The sequence below is a fragment of the Myotis yumanensis genome, unplaced genomic scaffold, assembly GCF_028538775.1.
Source record: "Myotis yumanensis isolate MYYU_CA2020_CCGP unplaced genomic scaffold, mMyoYum1.0.hap1 SCAF_6, whole genome shotgun sequence".
Classification (NCBI taxonomy): Eukaryota; Metazoa; Chordata; class Mammalia; order Chiroptera; family Vespertilionidae; genus Myotis; species Myotis yumanensis.
The window spans coordinates 55,855,743-55,879,149 of record NW_027223757.1 but is presented as its reverse complement, the minus strand read 5'-3'; the positions used below and the strand labels follow the sequence as shown (position 1 = coordinate 55,879,149).

The 23,407-nt window shown below is 37.8% G+C and overlaps 1 protein-coding gene across 6 annotated transcripts in view; it reads right to left on the bottom strand.

The window, feature by feature from the left end:
• The window catches only part of SNAP91 (synaptosome associated protein 91), a 126,423-nt gene that overhangs the window by 17,931 nt on the left and 85,085 nt on the right, over positions 1–23,407 (bottom strand). For 3 of the 6 annotated variants that reach the window (XM_070418165.1, XM_070418162.1, XM_070418164.1), the window contains exons 14-24: positions 21,818–21,832; positions 21,503–21,670; positions 15,793–15,900; positions 14,883–15,155; positions 14,576–14,653; positions 14,340–14,411; positions 13,838–13,921; positions 12,568–12,651; positions 6,286–6,420; positions 4,443–4,592; positions 336–366 (exon numbers count right to left, since the gene is read on the bottom strand). In XM_070418165.1, coding sequence (XP_070274266.1) covers positions 336–366; positions 4,443–4,592; positions 6,286–6,420; positions 12,568–12,651; positions 13,838–13,921; positions 14,340–14,411; positions 14,576–14,653; positions 14,883–15,155; positions 15,793–15,900; positions 21,503–21,670; positions 21,818–21,832 — 1,198 coding nt within the window. The remainder of the gene's footprint in view (positions 1–335; positions 367–4,442; positions 4,593–6,285; positions 6,421–12,567; positions 12,652–13,837; positions 13,922–14,339; positions 14,412–14,575; positions 14,654–14,882; positions 15,156–15,792; positions 15,901–21,502; positions 21,671–21,817; positions 21,833–23,407) is intronic. The other 3 variants (XM_070418166.1, XM_070418167.1, XM_070418168.1) reach the window with 3 other exon arrangements.

The following is a 23,407-nucleotide window of genomic DNA, read 5'->3' as shown; positions in this document are numbered from 1 at the left end:
TCCCTTCCCCTGTCTGGCCCCACCCCCTGGTCGAACTCCCGGTCGAACTCCCGGTTGAGAGGACAATTTGTATACTACACTTTTATTATATAGGATAAAAGTTCATGACAATCTTGGAGACTAAAATATATTATTCCTTTTCATTGTCATAGCCAACAGTTTGGATGTTCCAGTAGAAAACAACAAAAACAAAAACCCAGAATAAAATAAAAACCAATTCTGAAATTACCTAGCCTGAGAATGAGTAATTACTTTAATGAGAACAACGTTTGATAGTCTCAAATAAGTACAAATACATTGTCTCAACAAAATCAGATAGCTTAAAAAGTACTTACTTTTTGGATGTGGTGCCAGAAATCCCAAGATCTATAAATGGATAAAAGAAAAAAAGAATTTAAAACTCTATACTCAGCTTAAATGATATGACATTTAAAAGATCAAAGACTCAGAGGTCTAGAAAAAGTCCATATTTTGCCTAGGAATGACTACATTCAGTTATACAAAGGAGAAACTATGTCAGGAAACATTCACAAATCTAACATTTTCTTTTACTTTACATTATACTTAAGGATCATATTTTAATGTCAATTCGTGTTCAGAAAAAAAGAGTAAACACAGCAGGCTGGAGACAGCTATCTTAGAAAGGTCTATGTGGCTGGCATCTGGGAACCTAGCTAGTAAATTATTCTCTACACTGAGATAAAACTTTGCTTCATGATAAGGGTGGCTTGCTGTGTCTAAACCATACAAACAACGTGGTTTATGCTGAACACCTGCTTTCCTTCTTCAAGACTGAACTTTAGCACATGATCAGCATCCAAGAAAAATCCTGGGTGCTGAGTCTCTAAAGGGCTTCCTTGGGCAAATACATCACACACGTGGCCACATTTCTATATCCTTCCCCTCCTGGGAATGAGAGAGTGTAAGGAAGTCTGAGCATGGATTCCTCCAGACTCTGCCTGTGTCTTTTCCCCGATGATCCAGCTGTGCGTCCTTACCAGCTGCTGTAATACATCTTAGCTGTGAGTACAGACATGTGCTGGGTCCCCCGAGTCCTTCTAGTGAATCAGTGAATGGGAGGGTCGTCTTGAGGATCCAGACACAACCAGCTTCATCGTTCTGCTCTAATCTCAGTTCATTTATTAAGTCAGCCAATATTTATTGAGCCCCTACATATACACCAGGCACTGTTCTAAGTGCTTGGGTTATGATAGTGAAGGGAAAAAATAAATCCCAATCCTGGATGAACTTACATTCCAATGGAGTAAGATGGATGATAAAACAACATATATAAAAGAATAATAAAGTAAATTATGTAGGCGGTTAGAAGGTAAAATGGAAAGCCTATGGAAACATGAAAAGAAAGACCAGGATCTGGTGGCATAGGATGAGAGTGAGGGCAGGCAGTACTAAACAGGATGCTCAGGGAAGGTCTCTTGGAGAAGGTGAGACTTGTGCAGAGCTGAGCAGAGATCCGGGGGAGGAGCTTTCTAGCTGTCATATGGTGCACTGTCTGCCCAATGGTAACTCGAGGTTTAATATTTCGAGAAACTGCGGAACTGCTTTCCACAGTAGCTGCCCAATGTTGCCTTCTCACCAGCAATGTCAGAGAGTTTCAATTTCTCCACATCCTCACAGACACTAGTTATAATGTCTTTTTTATCATAGACATTCTAATGGGTGTGAAGTGATATCTCATTGTGGTATTGATATGCATTCCACAAATGACTGATGCTGAACATCTTTTCATGTACAAAGTGGACATATACTTTTTGGAGAAACGTTTATGTCATTTGACTATTTTTAAATTAGGTTACTTGTCTTTACAGTATTGAGGTGTAGCGTTCTTTATTCATTCTGAATAAAAGTCCCTTACTAGATGTATGTTTTCTCCCATTCTGTTGTTTTTCACTTTCTTTCTTTTTAAAAAAATATATTGTTATTGATTTCAGAGAAGAAAGAAGAGGGAGAGAGAGATAGAAATATTAATGATGAGAGAGAGTCATTCATTGGCTGCCTCCTGCACACCCCCCACTGGGGATCAAGCCCACAACCTGGGCATGTGTCCTTGACTGGAATCGAACCTGGGACCCTTGAGTCCACAGGCTGACGCTCTATCGACCAAGTTAAACCGGCTAGGGCTGTTTTTCACTTTCTTAATGGTATCACATGTAGCCCTATCTATTTTTTTCTGTTGTTGCTTGTGCTGTTGGTGTCATATCTAAGAACAAGGTTATAAAGATTTATTCATATATTTTCTTCTAAAAATTTTATAGTTTTGGCTCCTACATTTAATCTATGATCCATTTTGAATTAATTATTTTAAAGAACTACAAGACTGTTTCCAAAGTGGCTGCATCATGTTATTTCCCTACCAGCAACAGTTGAGAGTTCTAATTTCTCTACATCCTTGCCAACACTTGTTACTCTCTTTTTTGATAATAGCATTCCTAGTGAGTGTGAAGTGGTCTGTCAATGTGGCTTTGATTTGTATTTCCCTGATGTTCAACATCGATTCATGTACTTGTGGGCCACTGTATATCATTTTTGAAGAAATGTTTATTCAAATCCTTTGTCAATTTTAAAATTATTTGTCTTTTTATTACTGAATTGTAAGAATTCTTTAATATTATGGCTACAAGTCCCATATAAGATATATAACTTGGAAATATTTTCTCTCATTATGTGGGTTCTTAATGGTATAATTCATAACAAAAGTTTTTAATTTTGATGCATTCTTATTAATTTATTTTTATTTGATTGACTATTTTTGGTATTATATCTAAGAAGTCACTGCCTAATCCCAGGTCAATACGCCTAGATTTTTTTTTCTCTAAGAGTTTTATAGTTTTATCTCTTATATTTAGGTCTTTGATTCATTTTGAATTGATTTTTGTGGATGGTATAAAGAAGAGGCCCAACTTCAGTCTTTTGCATGTGGCTATCCATTTGACTTGCACGTTTTTTGAATAGAGTATTTTTTCCCATCTGAATGGTCCTGCAAACCTAGAAAATCATTTAACATTGTATGTGAGGTTTATTTCTGGGCTCTTCATTCTATGCTATTGGTCTATTTTTCTATGTCTATACTGTACCATTTGTCCTGATTACTTACTATAGCTTTGTATAAGTTCTGATATTAAAAAGTGTGCTTCAAATTTGTTCTTTATCAAGATTGTTTGGCTATTGGTCAGCTTTCTTCAGCTGAGATAAATATCAAAGGTGGAAGCATCTGTGAGCTGTGTGCTGAGGGCACTCTCAGAAGCTAGAGGTGAAAATCCTCTATTTCTGAAGAAGAGTCTGGGCGGTATATTATAGTGTCCAGCAAAAGCAGTTACCACTGCAGACTATCCATCAGTGGGATAATATTTTAGAGTAGGAAGAAATACTAAAATAATCTCTCTATGGCTGTCATCAAAGCATTTTTCATGGATGCCCAGACTGAGGATGCTGAATGGAAAACAAAAGTATATCCATAGGGTAATGGATAGAAAAAAATTGTGTATAAATGATATGCTAAACTTTTGATACAGCCTCAAGTGAAATGAAAGGTATTTGCAATGCTAATCCCATTCACCTTAATTAAAAAAATCAAATTCAGAGTTGAAATAAAAGGCCAGTCTTTATCATAGCTGCCCTCACCTCCTAAGACTCTCTCTTTCATGTACCTACCTCCAGCCACAGTCTCCTTGATTGATGTTCCTTGAATATGCCAGGCAATCTTCTGCCCAATGTCTTGGCACTGGCTGTCTCCTTAGCCTGCACATGTTCTCCTTCAGATATCCATATGGCTCATTCCTTTATCTTCAAATCTTTGCTCAAATTTTACATTCTCAGTGAGGCCTACTCTCACCCCCCCTCTGTGGCACTCTTTACCCCTCTTTGCCTGTTCTGTTTTTCCCCCATGGGACTTATAACCTAACACACTATAGAATTTACCAATTTGAAAATGTTTAATGTTTGTCTTTGCCATTTCAGAGCACCATAAAAACAGAAATTTATACCTGTTTTGATCACTAATTTTCTCTCTCAAGCCTGGAAGAATGCCCAGTATTCAATAAATAATATTTGTTGAATGAATAACTAAAACGCACTTGGCTGTTCAATTAGTAAACATACTGTATTTAAGTTATTCTGTGTTCTCATTTCCAAATGAAATGAAAACTTAAGTACTTATTATACACAATGCACTTGACTTCATAGTGCACATGCTAACTATACCTTGGATAATTTAGATTAATTATTAATTATGGCCTGGGTACTGCTTGTAAGACTATGGTATAGAGACTGCTTACCTTCCAAGGAGCTGTACTGGGTAAAGCACTAAGAATTTCTGCCCACTCCTTAATACACTCACCCACAAGTGAATCCAGAAACAACACATAGGAAAAGACAGGGGGAAAATCACACATGATTCAGTTAAATAAAACTATATGACTCACTGCCTACTAAGCTGGCAAGAGACGAGTCAAGATCACTCCCAAGAGGTTTGCTTGCTGCCACTGCAGGACTAGGAGGTACCATCGAGATGGGTGCAGGCTGCCCAGTTGGTGCCATGGTTGGCATCAGAAGGTCACCTAGACCATCAAACACTGGAAATCAAATAGACCAGGTTCAGAATAATTGAAAAAAAAATAGAGCATATGGAAAATTAAAGGGAAAACTGTCTTAAAAAAACAACTATGGAAACAAGTGAATATACAATCTTATAAAAGAAGGCTTGTAATTCACACTTATCATGACCATAACACCAAAAAGAACATCTCTACATAAGTCTACTCATAAAGTATGGAAATACTAATGAACATGAACAAAGATGGAAAAAAATCTGTGTAATGTACAGGAAAGAGCACAGACTTTGGAGTCAGAATTGAGCTCCAACTCAGCTACACACCTCACTAGCTGTATGTCTTTGAGAAAGTTTCTGTCTGAGCTTTAATTTCCTCATCTGTAAGTGGGAAAAGTACCACCACTACTACTACATGGCTTTGTTGTAAAGATTAAATTAGATAATGCATGTCATGTCTTCATTATAACATTTGCTGTACATAGGCACTCAATAATTGGTAGCCATGGTTACTCATTAAAAGCTATCACTAAAACATGTTTTATTCAAAATGGTAGTGATTTAGCAAAGCCTAACTGGTTTACTCTAAAGTTCTACAATGCTTACTTTTAAAAAAAAGTCTTTGTTGAAACTATTACATAAACAACTTAAAACAATTCTTAAATGAGTAAAGAAGGCCAAATCTCTTAGTTCCCTATGAAATCAGTGTCGAAATAAAACCTGATATAATGGTCAATACCTATTAATAAGTATCTGAAAAAGAGTTGACCATATTTTAGAAGAATTTTAATTTTTTTCTCCAGTATAGCACTCACTTTTGGTTCTAACTTTAAGGGAATATTTAAAGTAAACACTATTTCAGTACTAGGAACCATGCCATTATTCACGGTTCCTGATTACCATGTAATAACTAATTACTACTTGTCTAGTTCCTAGAACATAAGAAGGCCATTTAAAATGCAGATTCATGGGATTTGCATAAGTTATTGCTAATATCCATGTCAAAGATTTTGTGGTTGTTAATTTTTATTAAAAAACTATGCATATTTACCATACATACTACTATACAATGATTCTAAATTAAAAAAGAACAGCATTCAACTAGGCACTGGCAATGGAAGCAACCAAATTGTCAGGCAGGGCATATATTTAGGGTGTTTCTGAAACACATTTAATTGCCAAAAACTCACCAATTGAAAATTTGTAGTAAGGACCCAGCATGGGAAGAGTAGAATGGAAGAGAATACAAACAAAATGACAGCAGGATGAAAGGTTAAAGGCAGGCAAAGAATACTATTTGTGTCTCAACTTCAAAAAACCAAGAACTATGCAAGCTTCAGAGGGTGTAAGCAACAGCAGGGGGAGTGTCCACACATTCAGATACTGTACAAAGATTTAGTACAGAGTACTTGTTTTCCTTTAACCATCTCTAAACCGTGTGCATGTAAGCTCATGCAATAGATGGTGTGCGTGTTAAGTTAGATTTCTGCAAAAAAATTAAAAACAGAAACACAGAAAGGAATTAAAAGTTATTCTTAAAGCCACCAAAATGTACTAAAAATATTCACTTAAGTTACTGAATTTATTTATTGAACAGTTTTTAAAATAAGGTCATCACTCAGTATTGCGTAGACATTTCCTGATTATCATACTAACCTTAGGCGGTTTATTTTATAATCAGAACAAATTAAAAGAATGTTTGAAAACCACTGTCTCACCTGATGGATCAAAGGAGCTGCTGCTAGAAGTTGAAGGCGTTGTTCCAAAAGCTGCCTCAAAATTGGGCTGTAGCAGGTTATTCTGGGCTGGAGTCACTGGTGATGGAGAAGGGGCCATGAAGGAACCCCCAAATCCTAGGAAAAAGCAGTTCCAGAAAAAAAAATAAGCAGAAACAACTAACCATGGGTAAAGGCCATAAAAACAGAGTCAGAAAAAGTTATAGAAGACAGAAAGGAATTGAATGCATGTAGATGAGAGAAGTCAATGACACCTGGGAAGTTATAGGTTATTACAAGTTTTTCAAGTATGTTGACACCTATCATGTATTAATGAGAGATTTTAGTTGACTGGAAACAAGATAGCACACAAGAATATATATCTTTGTTAAGAGAACCCGTGGCAACCAAATCTATGAATACAGTAGAGCACATAAAGCTAAGAGGGTCTCACCCGAGTTAAAATTCAGATAATTATTTTCATTATATTTAAACTTTGACTCTTCAAATCACAATACCAGGTAGTTAGAAAATGCTTAGTTGTACACATTGAACCAGTATGATAATAAAATAAAATCAGAAAAATATGTGTGCATTCTTTCTGCCACCAAATTCTTTTTAATATCTTTCATATGTTCTGGTCCCCTTGCTGCTACTGCCAAGTGAAGGCTCGCCCAACACGGCTCTCAGGTTTCATAAAGTCGCCCAGTGGGGCTTCTCATTTGGACTTCCTTCAGTCCTGTCTCTGTAGTGCAGCCAGTGATTTTTCTGAGTGGAAAATGTTGATAAAGTTACTTGCCTAAAATCCTTCCCTGGATTCACATAACTTTCAGATTCATGGAGTGCAGATTCCTTTGCATAGCAATCAAGCTCTTCTGGCTCTGATTCCCTCTCCATCTCTGCAAACTAGGTTGCTGCTTATTGTATCATCATAGTGAGCCAGATGCCTGCTCTGAGAGGGATTCCTTGCCTTATACTGTTATCAGCCACAACTACCCCCTCCCCACCCACCCCAAGTACATATGTGCTCCACCCAAGCCCCATCATAATTCTTTATTCTCACCCCCAGACCCACCCACCCACCCCAGGGAGGATCTTTTGATGTCAAGAACTGTGTCTTCTTTTCTCACCTTTTCTACTAATAGTCAGACAATGCCTGAAACCCTGTATTAATGTTTATGGAGTGAAGGAAACTTCCTACATAATAAAAGGGTAATATGCAAATTGACCCTAACAGCAGAACGACTGGGAATGACTGGTCACTATGACACACATTGCTCAGCCACAAGCCAGGCTGCCAGCTGCCAGCACAGCAGTGGTGGCGGGAGCCTCTCCCGCCTCCTCAGCAGCGCTAAGGATGTCAGACTGCTAAGGATGTTAGGCCTGCTCCCCGCTGGCAAGTGGACATCCCCCGAGGGCTCCCAGGCTGCAAGAGGGCACAGGCCGGGCTGAGGGACCCCCCAAGTGCACAAATTTTTGTGCACTGGTCCTCTAGTTTGAATATAAAAGGTGAGGAGAAATCAGACTATTATAAAGTAAGGAAACCTCAAATTACATATTTATCTTTTGATACTAGAAGCAAATCATTTCTCTCCACCCCCAGACAAAAGCAGAAGCAGAGCTCATCTGTACAAAAATATGCAACTTGTGAAGTGATTTCTTAGTAAGAGCTGAGATGATGTTCTATTATCAAAGAATTTATTACTACCAGGAGTTTTTTTTATACTCAGTTTGGGTATGTATATTCCTTTCTAATCTAGCCATATCTGCTCTTCTTCAGAAACTGCTTATGAAAAAAACATCAGGAATGCTCAAAAAATATCCTTAAGCTTGCATTCCATAAAACCAATTTATAAGTTTGAAAATGGCTCCCATTGAAATTCTTTGGGTACTATTTCCTAAAGCAGACAATAATGTTCAAGTCATGTTGCTCCTGGAAATTGATATGGATTTGGGTTTAAGCTTTCCTTGCATATGTATAAAAAATAGTAATTTGGAAAGTTGTTACCTATTAGAAGGTGGTTTTTAAAGTTCACTTTAAGTGATTTTAGTATTTGAGTGACATAAGCATCATGGAACTTTCCTAATTGAAGAAAAGACATTCTTTATATTTTTAAGAACTAATATCAGTCTGAAGCAAAGATAGGCCAAAAGTAATTATTTTTTGTGGATGTGGCCATTTTGGTTTTAAGGAGGTAGGCTGTGTTAATGCTAACTTTTTGGAAACATCCCACACCTCTAAGTTGGAATATGGCTGTGCTTATTAGGCAATTATTCTATGAGGTGCTTCTTCTTGTTACAGGTGAGTGTGGAGACAATTGTACTTGATGCTCAGCTTCTTAAAACTTGGCCAAGAAAAGACAACGTATCCTAGAATCCCATCAGATTAGTGTTGGGAAGGGCCTTCGCATCATCTGATTCAAGCCTATCTTTCCATGGCTGGAAGAAATGGTGCAAGAGAAGTTAACACACCTACCCAAGATTAAGTAGTAGAAAGAGAAAAATGTATGCTTTGACACAGGGCTCATCTGCTTAGTACTGCTAAACTTCGTAATAGAAGTAGATTTTCTCCATAGGTAAGTAAATAACACAATTCAACAACAACAACAAAAAGTAACAGTGCCTTCTCTAAGACATTAAAGGGTAAAACCAATTGGCATGAGGCTCACCAGGTGCCAGGCACTGTTCTATGCATTTATTAGGTTGAACCACATGAATTTCCTATATTGGACCATTTTGGTCCCACAACAGCAGCAATTTTATGTTGTTCAACCTAAAACATACTTTAGCTAATTTAATCCTAACACCAACCCCATGAAGTTCCACAGATGAGGGAACTGAGGCCAGAGAGGTTAAGTAATTTGCCCAAGGTCAATGATGGCAAATGCAGAGCCAGGATTCCACACAGAATCTTCTAGATACTTGTTCATCATACTACACAGCCTCTTTCCCACGGTCAGGAGTAATGCCAGACTTGTACCTTCCTATGGGTTTATAAATTTGACAAAGATCTGAGAAGATGACTTTCTCTATTATACTCAGTTGCTATGAAGTAGGTGCCCTCACAAACCTAGCTTAATTAAAAAGGTATAAAGTGACATAAAATAATCAACTGATTATCTTAAAGGAAAATCTATTGCTATACTCTTAATGAAGAGCTAAACAAGAAAATTATAGACATTAGTAAGAAGTTTGGGGTACTCCTTCTGTTAAGTGAAAAGTTTTAGGGTCCAGGAATAGAAACAAATAATAAACTGAAACCACTAATTTTTCTTTCGATATGGTTATAAATTACATTAAGAAGAAAAGTATTCTATGGAATTGAAAATAAGGTAGTAATCAGTAGGCTTCTGAATGTCTTGCAGGCATATTTGAACTTTCCTACACTATAACTGGATTGCTCAACCATCTACAAAATCACTGCCTTCTATTACAGATGATTAGTCTTACACATGTATCTTTCTCAAAGGGAACAGCCTATGCACTTAATGAAGGTTTATTAATGCAGACACATCAAAACCCATCATATTACTTGAGTCGAGTGAAAATTTAAAACTATTGGTAGTGAAACACACTCTCACACATAGTCTCCTGACCCACATGTGCTCCATTATGTTAAAGATGGTATCATTTCAATTATTCCCAGTGGTACAACCAGTTCTCAACACATTCCATTTATGAAGATCAATCTGAGCTAGTCAATATTGCTAAGAATAATAGCCTGAGACATTTTGTCTGACACTTCCAGACTGTTTTCCAGCCCCACACAGGATGAAAGTATTGGCCCTCTGTAGACCTTCCCATTTAGTGAAAATTGTTAAGTTATTAATTCAACACTGAACATTTTTATATTTTAAACCCATTCAAGGACTTCTATGACTCTGCTAAAAAAGTAATTTGTGTCTTGTGATTAGCAGACAATGTGAAACTACAAAGAGCCTCATAAGGCTGGTTCATATCTTCCCCGCCTTTGGGATTAAAGATGGGATGTGACACATTCCTTTATTAGCACAGACTTATCATGCAGTCGCCTCAGAATTGTGTCTGTTAGGGAAGAGTATGGTTTTCCTGCTTGATGTCAACCTCAGAAGTTAGGCATATCCTTCAACACACCTAATCTCCCTTAATAATGCATTTTTATACCCATCATCCAGGAATCTGTCTGTATCTTTCAAATCTCTATATTTTCAGCTGGTATATATTGAGAGAAGTTTGCCAGCTGAATTCTTCACTGTGTAAAATATTAACCTTTATTTGCTATAAATTTAACTCTCAAGTTTCCGGCCAGACTCTGAGATATGCATAATATCGGCATCCTACCAGTAATCTCAATGACTTGGAGAGAATACCCAGAGAGAAAGAAGGGCTTCCTGCAATTCTGCAAAAAGCCAGAACATTTGATTTTATTCATACCATTTCAATCTTAATTACAACTTCAAAGCAAAAATTTATAATCACTAATCTCATTTTAAAATTGACAAGGCCATTTCCCCCTCAAAAGGCATTTAAAATGATGCTGTTTCTGCAGCCTGTTAAAATCTTATTGCTACAGCATAGTTTGTGCTAACTAAAAACATATTCTTCCATTTACAGCCTGTTAAATATCTGAATTAAGTGTACTGGCTTATCTAGAGCTTAAAGTTTCTGTGACCAATTTGAAGCTGCTATGAAGAGTATCTGGACCAGGAGAAAAGTCAGATAAGCTAGTATTTTTTTTCCCCACCAAGCAACCAGTTGTGGTTTGTGTTAAATGCACAGCCTCCTGTCATATTTGCAACTTTCCAAGTCCACAGTGGAATCCTGAATCTTCGTCATTTAGAAAAATACCAGCTGGCAGTCACTGGTATGAAGTGGATTTGGCAAATAGGAATGTCCTGTTTGCAGGAAAGGATGGCAAAGACATAAAAGAATGCCATTGCCCCTGGGAAAGATTGTTAAATATCCAGTTTGCATTACTGATGGAAGGGAAGGTCAAGAGTGGGGCTGTAATAACCCATGCAGCCTCTTGAGGAAGTATTTGCCGTCATGTCAAATGTCCTACAACTCTGGAGGTTGATGAGGCCATTACTCACTACTCACCCAAGAATGAATGTTCCCTGGTAGATCTGGTGTTAGCATTGCTATTACACTCTAAAACGAGAGCCAGTCACCCTATCAAAGGCTACATGACGAGCAGAGAATTTAAGCTGAGAGGCTCTGGACATGGTGGCTTCCCTGTGCTTATGGGACCTACATTCTCACCAGCTCCTCACCGACATTATGACCAAAATGCATCCCTTCTGGTGACTGGGGAGGGACAGAGGAGGCTGCATCTAGGTATCTGAGTCCTCTGTGATGCTGCTGCTATGCTTCCTCTATGCACCCTTCTAAGTTAAGTCAGAGCGAGGTAAAACAGCAGTGTCTTGTGAGTTGATAACCAGAACCCAAAACTCACTTTTGTGGTCTTGTAACTGGCAAGTGCTTTGCCTGTAAAAATAATAATTTCTAGGTCTGGCTATCATTAAGCACACGTCGCCTTGCCTCCAAGAAAGACAACAGTTTTACTGTCTTTGAGTCCTTGAAATGTTTCCTTTTATTCTATCTATCCCATCCTAGCAATGAGCAATAATTCTAGGCATCTTGTACTAATCTATTCCACACCATAGTCCTGTTGAACTGGGATTACTCCAGGGATTTACAGATTAAAAAAATGATCTGCTTGTTAAAAGGTGGCAGCAGCTTCAACCCAATGGTGGAAATCTAAGAGTTTCTCCTAGTGTGATTTATATATTATAGAATCAATGATCAAACATAAGCATATTTTAAAAATATTTTTTTATTGATTTTAGAAAGGACTGGAGAGAAGGAGAGGGTGAGGGAGAGGGAAAGAGACATTGATTTGTTGTTCCACTTATTTATGCACTCATTGGTTGATTTTTGTATGTGCCCTGACTGGGGATGGAACCCACAACCTTGGCCTATCTGGATGATGCTCTGACCAACTGAGCTATCCAGCCAGGGCTTAAAACATAAGCATATTAGCTCTAAAGTAAACAAAAAAAATGTGCTAACTTAAAGTAAGGCAGATTAGAAGCATCCATGGAGCCACAGTGGTGGCTTGTATACAAATGTGATTTTAAGGCTAATTTCATAAAATTATTGGAAATAACCTTCAATTATATAATGTCTTGTTTTTCAACTTCATGTCTCAAAGAAAACATACACCTTAAAATTTATATAATAGCTGTTACTTATAAAAATATATCCAAACTTAACTTCCACAAAATACCATTTTATTTTAATTACCAGCTAGTAGGTCTGCCGATGCTGATGAACTAGAAGCAGCCTGAGGTGCAGGTTGGGGTTCAGAAGCACTAGTTCCAAATGCATCTACCCATTATCCATTATGCAGCAAAAAAGTAAAAGAGTGTAAATGGTAAGTACAGTGAGTAATTTAAGTGTTTTGCAGATAAATGCATACATATGGAGCTTTGTAAGGTGAGCTAGTCGCCTATGTGAAATGACAGAGTGAATTGAATTATACTCTGATAACTTTATTCTCTCAAAACAAAAGAGTGCTGTAATAGTTAAGAATTAACGCCTTTGTAAGAGTAAGATAACTTTTTAAAGGATAAAACTTTTGGGCTAAATCCTGTCATTTATCAAAATAAGATCAAAGTGTTAAGAATTTTGTCCAAAGGTAATAAAACTTTCCCATTTATAATTCTATTAAACTTAATTTTTTTAAAAACAATTTAAGCAGCAGCAACAAGGTTTCATGTTTATTTGCCACAATTTTTGAGCCTCTGAATGGCAGAAACTGTGACATCTTTGCACCCCTTGTGTACCCTACCCATCAGGGCACACAGAGTACTTAGTGTGGGTTTAACTTGCTAACGATAATATTTTAGCCAGTAGATACACACTTATGGATTTTCATGAAGAAATCACTTCTATCCTGCATTTTTTCCTTGTACATTTACTGCTAACAGAAGACTTTAAATAAATCATCCAAAGGAGTAATTCAGGAGTTAATTCAGCACATTTTCCTGCCTTTAAATAACATATACAGGAAGAGGAAAATACATTTAAATCAGTGAAATACCTTCCAATTCTTTGGAAGGATTTTAAAACATCAAACTCAACATAAATAAACTCTACAAAATAATGTATGACATCTAGAGCTTATATGTTCAGTTTTGACCGGCTTGTTTGTTTTCAATTCTGAATTTAGTTCATTTTTATATTGCCTTTAAGAACTTAGAAATGTTGCTTTAGCCAACAGATCAGGATCGCCAGGGAAGAACAGTAGAAAGAAATTCAAATGAGCTGATTCTACATAGGGATGAACGAAGAGTTAAAAAACAATCATCTGGAATTGTTAGGCCATGCACGGAAAATTATGAACTGATGAGGATGAAGATGATGCAAAGAAATGGCAAAGATCTTAAAAACTGGAGTTTACATCCAAGAGATGGAAATGGCTTCACATGGTTAAAAAAATGAAAGGGAGGATCTATAAACTATTATGAAGAAAAATAAGACTGTTAAGTGTTGAAGGAGGAGAGATACGCACCCCCGAAAAGGTCTATCACACCTGAAGAATCCGCCTTTGCTGGAGAGGCAGTGGTTGCAGGAGCCGGTGACGCAAATGTATCCACTGCAGTGAAGCACACAACAGGAAACACCGCACGTCACCCACAGGAAAATGAAACCGTGAGCCTTGACAAACGGCTCCTTGAGATTTCACGTTTAACAGCAGGCGGTACAATGCAGACAGTCTTGACAGTTAAGGGAAAGCAAATGGATCTAAAAATACACACTTCCCCGAAGAAAATAAAATTTGACATCTTGAGGTCAGAGGTTTCAGTGTGAAAAAAAAAAAGTTTTGTCTTTTCATTGCGTTAGATTTGAAATATTAACCTTCCTCAGTTGGTGACGGGCCAAAGAATGAGATTTTAAAAAGTGATTTTTTTTGGTTAAGAGGACCCAGGACAAACTGCACACTTTCCTATTGCCCTCTCCACACGTGACCCCCACAGGACATCTGAAGGCTTGATGTGGGCAAAAGGACTCACCCGATAAGAGGTCAGCGGTGAGAGAGCTCTCAGGCACAGGAGAGGCCCCTTGTGGTGGAGAGGAGAAAGCATCTTCCGAAAGGGAAACAAACCAAAACCAAGCAGAAGTAAGTAGAAAGCTGAAATCAAAGCCAAACATCTAACAAATGCATTCACACAGGCGAGTACAAAGAGCTTAGTCACCAACACATTGGGGAACACTAACGTAAGAGAGGGGAGGGTGGCTTTGGCTTTACCTGTACCGAACAGGTCTATGCTAGGAGCAGCATCCGGCTTGGGCGCTGCAGCGACTTCAGGAGCAGACTCAAATAAATCTAAGACCAAGAACACACATGCCTTTACTCAGTTGGATGCCTGAAACAGCATCTATTCCAGTTCTGACTTAGTCATCTGGGGAATTCTGACAAACGCAGCACATGGTTTCTAGAGAACCATTCAGTTACCAAGTGTGCATGCAGTGATAGCTGTGGATGCAGTATATCGCAAGTACCAGCATTCACTCCACCAGATGTAATGAGTTCAATGACAAGAACAAAAAATTACCACCAAAGATATCTAGAGCAGGAGGAGCGGTGGTGGTGGTGGTGGTGGTGGTGGCGGAGGTGGTGGCGGTGGCGGCGGTGGCGGTGGTAGCAGCGGTAGTAGCAGCAGTGGCCGCTGCAATGGCGGGAGCAGGAGAAGGAGCAGTGGCAGGAACCGGAGGGGCTGTGCTAGCTGTAGGGGTAACTACAGGAACACTGGTCTCAGGTGGCTTCATTGCAAAGAGGTCCAGCTCGGGCGCAGCCTCTGCACTACCTTCGGACGGGGCAAAGGGGTCTTTTGGAAAGGAAAGTGGAGACACATACAGCATCAGTTACGGAAAGAGACGAGAGACTGGCATCATAACTACGGTAAGAGACACCTGACATGGATATTTACCCACTAGCTAGGCATTCATTAGGCTGCTTGGACTAAACTACTGCCCTATTAGCAGGGGTCAGTGATTAGGATGTTTTTCTAAAGAAAAAAAAAAAGAAAATTTAGCAGTTACCGCAAGTTAAGAAACCTAAACACATCAAGGTACTTGTAAGATTAGCCTACAGTCTACCATCAGAGATTGTTATTCTTCAAATCCTTACGTAATCCAATAGCTTTGAAAATACATTAAAACATGCCTATATATTTGAACTCTGTGTTACAGAAGAGTCGCAATATAGCATTAGAGAATAAAAAAACATTAAGAGGGCATACTTGCACTGATAAAAATTGTCAATCTTGAGAAATTGTCAATTTTGATAAGTATGCACTTCATTGTCTTAATGTTTTAAGGGCCGGCATTATTTAGTCAGCTACGATGAATGACACTTCTTACTCAGAAGAAAGTAAAATTAGAAACACATATGGCCCCGTCTAACTACGGCAGTTTCACATTAGGACAGAAAAACAACAGACGGGCTCGTGACTTGAAACCCACCATTTCCTGAACATGCATCAAGTGCCGCGGCTACAGGGGTTGGGGTGGCTGCGGCGGCGGCCCCTTCGGATGCTGCAGGGGCCTCCCCGGGAGAAGCTGCAAAGGCATCTTGGGTGCAGTTTTTAAAACAGCAGAAATTAAAGGAATAAAAAGAGAAGAAATATAGTAAAAGAACCACGTTAAATTGCGAAGAAGGCTCCCTTATACAACATGAATTTCTTAAAACGCATCTTTATGGCCCATGCACTGTTGGTGGTCACAAAACAACTCTTTGCGCCCCTTCATGTTAGTTGCATGCAAGTGGTACAGTGTCGGTACTGTGAGGCCTACTAGGACCCAAACGGTAACAGGATTCTCATTGTATAAGGGCTCTGAGAAGCATGTTTTATGTATCACTAGAAATTAATGGATGTGAAAATTAAAACAAAAGTAACTTTATTATGTAATTTAAGACATTAAACGTTGATGTCCAGGTGCTACTTATTCACTACATCACTGTGAGGTCTTCAGTGGTTTCTAGCAACATGGATGGCTTCTTTAATGCCAATAAATTGAAATGTACAACGGTAATGTAAAACAGTTCTAGTTTAAAAAATTTTTTTATAGTCTAGTGCAGGAGAAATGATACTGTTAATACAAAAGGTTTACAGAGTATTCATAAAAGGTAGGTCTTCATAACCCTTGAAAAGCATTTTCAGGTACAACCAAGGGCTGGTTTTAAAGAAATAAAGAGATAATCAAATTAGGGGATGACACCATAATGCCTTTATTTTTACTTAAATTTATTGTTGTTTTCAAATATTGTACTGCTTTAGTTATTTGGAAAATGATCTACTTTCACTAGGTTAAAAATATAGTTTCATGTTTTAAGAATATGTGTTCTTACTATTTAGAATTAGAAAAATCCATTAAAATATAGGCAGACCCAGTTTATAAATGCCCAATTTATAAATTGTTGATGGTTCCCAATGTGTGTTGCTTTCCCCCCCGCCCCAACAGATGATGTTAATTATAGAAAAAAATCCTGGAGTTTCTGAAGAGCTTCTATGGTTCCAAAGTACAAAAGGAATGAACCATCGTAAGTTGCCTAGAAGAAATTGCTGGGAAGTGGGCACCAACACCCACCTAGAACCTGTTACTTACAGGCCAGCCTTCCCATCTTAAAACACTGCCTTCCCCATCTACCAGAGTTCCCCAGAACACTGCTTCTGGCCACGAAAAGGGGTTTGTCAGTTACACGTGGGAAACACTGCACAGTATACCCCCTTCTCAGAGATTTGTGTAGTGTATTAGGCTATAGGAAATCCTACAGTCAAGGCCCTTGTTTCTCTGTTTATCCCAGCACGTTCCAAAATGATCTGACTGCGAAACACATTAGCCATCTCTTGAGGCTCAGCATGAAATTAAGTACTCTAACGAACATTAAATTAGAGATTCACTTGGCTTAAGAGGTCCTTTACAAAAACACAAATATCCCTGGAAGGGACAGGGGACAATCAGTTATTCACATCTTCTAGATTTATGGGATCTGATTGCTTTACTCAGCTACTGAGGTCAATGAGGGAGAGGCCAAGTAATAATAATGGAGTATGAAAACTACATGAGGAGATAGGGCACACCTTCTTCTCCAGGTGCCATGGTAAGGATACTCTAATAGAAAACTTAGAGCAACATGAAACCCTAAGACGGGGCGGAAGAGCATAAGAAAAGCCTAAGAGGACGTTGGAAGGGCTGAAAACATTTTGTCATGAGTCAGGTCTATTTTCTTTCTTTTTTTCTCCTATAAAACTTGGAACTCAGGCTAATAAAGTGGGAATAGTAGAAACCGTAATAGCAGTCACTATTCAGTGATATTTATGTGCCAGTCACTGTGTAAATATTTCATGTGCATTATTAAATTTAATTCCTACATATCTTGTGATATAGGTTCTACTATCTCCACTTTGTAGATAAGAGAATGGAAGTTTGGAGGCTCAGTGACTGGACCAAGGTCACACGGAGTCAGAATTTGGAGTCAGGATTTGACCATGAACTGTCTGTCTGACTGAGGTGTGTGTCTAACCACTATGCAACACTGCTATGAGCTATGCCGCATCCCACTATATACAATTTCCTCCTGTAAAATGGAATAAACAGCAGTTATATCAGTATGAGGGGCCAAATAAATATCCACTGTGTGACTTGCTGGCCTCTTTAATGATCACTTATGTGTAAGTAGGTGAAACCCATATTGATAGCTCTATCCACAGGAGAGTAATGTTTTTTTGGTTGGTTTTCCTGTCAGCAAGACATCTCCTTTTAATGCTTCTCCTATTTGGTAAAACTTAATATTATAAACTTAACTCACTTACTCCCATCAAAACTTCCCTTAAAGACAGGAGCCCAGCCACTCCAGCCCTGGCTGTTCAGTCTTTCCAGCCCAGGAGAGGGAGATACGATGAGGAAGACTGCCCAGCCACTGTCCGATTGTAGCCACAAAGGAACCCTGGGCAAGAACTGTCCAGCTGAGCCCAGTCAGCCCCAGCACTGTGAGAGATGATAACATTTCAACATTGTTTGTTTTCTTAAATTTCTTTTAATACCTAGCTCTCTTTCATTATCAATGGCAACATTATTCTTCCAGTATTGAAAACTAAAGCGATTTCCAATGCAGTTCGCTCTCCCATGTTAACTATTGGCAGTGTATGTCTAATTCTGCCAAGCCTTACCCAGCAAGCTCCTCACTGACACGGCTGTAGCTAGTCTTTTTTTCCTTCTAGCAATCTAGGAAGCATTTTCTCTCAAGCTTCTTGTAACTACCTTCCTAAATGTGTCTAACAGCTGTCATTTTCCCCATCCTGAACTACTCTCCCCATCTTCTCCCGCCACATAAGCCATCTTTAAATCACATGATCCTTCTCAACAGCCCTAGAGTCACCCTTGCAGCTCCTCTCCGCTCCTAAGCCCAGCTTGTTAACCAACACACACCAAATCAAGGCAGCCTGTGTGGTAAGTTCCTTGGATTTCCAGCCCCTGGTTTTGTGCTCACAGACTACCCTCCTCATGAAGGCTTGTTCATAACTTGATACAGGTGATTGACAGGGTACCCTGGTGCTTGTGGAGAGGAATTAGCACCACTATGGCATTCTAGTGCGTAGGAAAACCCTGTGTTTACAAACTATTGTGGTGTTGTTAGTGAGGTCTTCATAAATAAAAAGTAGAATGTTTTTAAGGATGTTGTCTTTTAGTTTTACCAATATCTTTTAAGTTTTACTAAAATTTTTAACAGAGCCTTACAGTGCTATTATGCATGACCACAGAAAGAAGATTTTTATTTAAGTTTATTTTTTAAAAAAATAAAACATCTAGTAAAACTGTTTCTGGGAAACTTGTTTAATAACTTATACTGAGATGACTAAAATATTATGTGGGTATAATCTGAATGTTTAAAAATAATAGGCATTTCCTACTTTTCAAATGAGATAAAATATACAGAAAATTTAATGCTTTAATATTTCATAACCAAGAAATTAAACAATTGGCCATTTTTCAGAAATTAAAACATTTAAAGCTTATTTCTAAAGAAATCTACTTAATACTGCTGTGCATGCTACATAAAATCTCAAAATGGCATGTTTTAAAGTTGTGTAAACCAAATAACTGGTGTCTATTATTCAAAGTTCTACCACTTGCCCATTTTAGAGACACAAGATTTTTTTTTAAAAAATGGCCACATATCGTGGCCAGAGACTCTCATTTAAGTTTTTATTTAAAAATCCCATCTCTAAATGATTCCTTATGAATCAATGAAGAATATAAAATAAATTAAGGAATATCACTGAAAACTGCAAAAGAGTGACACACATAGACTCCTGACACTTAAAGCCTAGAGATTTTATAGCTGTTAGAGGCCAGTTTTATTAACTATACAGATCAGTAAAAATAACTGATGAGATTTGCAGATGTACGCACCTGTACTTAACCTCTAGCCAGGTGACTAGAAAGAATAAAGGTGAAATCAAGGGAGAGCCCCATTCTTTGGCATTGATTTATATGATTTTCTGTATTACTAGTCATTTACTTATTTATTTGTTCTAGTCCTTTAAATTTGTATTTTAGGGTAGAAATAATGGCATTATAAAAGTATTTTCAAACATACATATTTCTCTGCCTGACAAATGTAGTTAAAGCAGAAGAAATGATCAACACAAACAGCATAATGACACAAAGATTATTTCAAAGAAATATCTTTAGCTCTATTATACTAGAGAGCCATGAGAGAAGCAAGATGGAATTGATTTCTTAGAGGCAATTAGCTCCTTACACATAGCCTGAAAAACAAAAATCTAAAAACGCTAAAGGCACTAAATGCTTAAGCACTAAATTGCTATCCATCCCGTCCCTATTTTCCTTGAAGTTTTTCTGTTAACATGAGCCTATGAGAAACTGCCATACCCAACATCAATAATAGGGAAAAGGAGGGCATGTAAAAGTTTATTTTATATGTTTAAGCTAACACAAATTTTTGGTCTCCAAATTCATACAGGCATAACTGAAAAACGTTCTCTAGTGGATGATGCTTTATAATACACTATTCAAGAGTCTCCCTCCTCCTTTTTAAAAACAGGTTTCTCCTGTAGGAATGGGAGTGCAAATTCCTTTCCTGAAACAGTGACAATGATGCTGTCTCCTGGAGTGCTCCTTGTCTTAGACAATGTTGGCAAACCTCAGAGACTGGGGTCCCGCATGTAGAACAATGGTATGTGACAGAGTGTCAGAGTAAGTGCCCAGGGGAGGATCTGAATAAACCAGAGCCTGCCAGAAGTCTCCTGCCCTCCCCATCATTTGCTTCCTCCAATGTCTTTACCATATTCTCAAAATGCCCTGGGAAAGATGTTATATTATAATGAAGAAACACAAAACTATGATGAATATAACACTACTCGACTTGTACAATTGATAGGAGCACCTTTCCAGGTCTGGACATTAGCACCACGCAGATGGGAATACATAAACAAACTGGCTTCAGATGGCTCACCAGGTCCAGGCAGATGATCCTGGCAGAGTCTAGGATATATGACCCACGCCCATAGCTCTAAATCAACTCTGTGTCAGAATTTACATTTGCATATTTTCAATCCTTTCAAAGTCTCACCTAAACCTGTTTTTAATCTATGTCAAGAGCTCATTCAAATGATCTCTCAAAGTCCCAGAGCTAAAGATGGTCCAAGTTTTTGCTTAGATAGAATACGCTTAAAGTTGCAAAACTGGGCATATCCCCAAACTCGCTTCAGAGTCTAAACTCTCTTAGATGATTTTTTTTGTCCTAAATCTTAAGAAATAACTTAGGCCAGGATTTCCCCTCCCATATTCCCCCCAATTTTTTTTCTCCCTGCTAGTGTGAATCTGGCCCACCATCTCTACTGAACATGTACAAAATTAAAAGTGTTAGGTCTGGTACCACTTTTGCATAGATACTGTAGGGCGGAAACACATATGGGACAAGAGTTCTAGTGGTAATTTCCACTTTGAGAAACGGAAAGTCAACCTCTGCTCTAAAACCACTGAAATTAAATGAAGATAAAGTTGATAAATTTAGCTAAGATAAACAGACATGAATAAACATTAAAAAATATTTAAGCACTCCGACATGCTGTTGAATAATGTACGGACTTTTACATCCCGGCAATCCTGGAAAGAAAATGAAGGAACAGAGATGTGACTAACTAACCTCCGAAGAGATCCACTTCAGCAGTGACAGCAGTAACAGTTGTAGTAGTTGAGGCAGAAGCTGAAGCAGTTGCAATTTCAGCAGCTGTAGTAGGAGGGGTGGGTTCTGATGCAAATGGATCTGAAATCTGTGCTTCAGAGGGAGCAGAGGAAAGTGTAGCCAGAGAGTCTATGTTGCACCAGAGATGGAGAACAGATGGAAGAGAAGAAAAGGAGAGGACAAAAAATACACCAGGTTCCAAAAGATCAAAATGAAGGCAGTTAGCAAGATCCAGAAGTCTCTCAAAACAGAAGTTTAAAATAAAGCTTTACTCACCCTCTCCCAAAAGGTCTATCGATGTCCGTTATGTGTCAGCATATGAAGAAATAAGAGATAAAGCTGAAATATTCAACCACACCAGTGTCCAAGCAGGGTGAGGCACTAACTGAAGAAATTCTAGCTTTCTGGACCATTTGTAATAAAAAACATAAATGTACAGTCAGCCCTCTGTATCTGTGCATTCTACATCCTTGGTTCAACCAACCGTGAATCCAAAATATTTGGGAAAAAAATGTTACATTGTGCTGATGTGTACCATGTAGTTTCACCTACGATCGTTACATCTCTACTGAACATGTACAGACTTTTTTCTTGTCGTTATTCCCTAAACAATATAGTAAACAACTATTTACCTAGCATTTACATTACATTAGGGATTATTACTAATCTAGAGATGGCTTAAAGAGGATGTGTGTTATATGCAAATACTCGCCAATTTATATAAAGGTCTTGAGCATCTGCAGATTTTGGTATCCGAGGGGGTCCTATAACCAATGCCTTGTGGATACTGAGAGATGACTCTATTACCTGTTATCATTATGGAACTTTTGAGCTGGAGGGGTACTTCAGTGAATTTCTAGATCAAGTTTCCAACTTCATAGATGGAAAAACTGAGAGCAAGGGAGGTCAAGACACTTACCTAAGTCAGGTCTAAACAATTTTGAAAAACTCAATTTATTTTTTACCAGATTTACCATTTCATCTACTTTGATTGATTTCCATATACTATAAATGTCCATTCTGATGAAATTATAGTTAACTGAACTTTACTGATCTTCTTTATTTGATCATAGATGAAACTACTATAGTCTGGAATACCAGAGAATAAATTGGAGCTTTATAAAAGCTATAGTTTGATTGTAGAATGTATAAAACAGTCAAATAAATAAATGCAAGTTTAGGGGTTAGAAAAAGAAATGCCAACCTAAACCTTTTTCTTCTTCATAGGTTTCATATTATCAGATATTTTTTCAATTCAATATAATTTTTATATGTATAAACCTTAGGTTAAAATACAGCATTTCATTGGGAGGTTTATACTTTCTGTGTTCAACAGTGGGATTATAGTTGGCATCCTAAATAAGAAGCCTAAAAGGAGTTATTCTTTACTATACTATGACTCCATGTCAAACATTGGATTGTTCAATGGCATTTTTCTCTTCTCAGTCACATGAAACACTTCATATTTAAATTCATGAATGTTCCTATAAATTTACTTTAATGATAAAAATTTTTTTATCAGAATTCATTAAAAAGGTTTTCCCCCCAGAGCTTTAAAAACAATATAAGAACCTGTAACCCAAGAGTTCTAGAGGATATTTAAAAAAACTGAGAAACATAAATTTGACATTAAAATAATCACATTCATTAAACGACGCATTTTGCAAACCCAATGAATATTATGTAAAGCACTCTACAGATACACTGAGATAATCAGACTCTTCCTAACCAAATCCCATATATTTCATAATAATTTTAGAAAATTATAGCACATGGAGTTGACATTAGAAACCCTCTTAAAATTTTAGAATGTATACTTAATAAATAGAATGCAAAAAGGACCTACACTGAGTGGCCAGATTATTA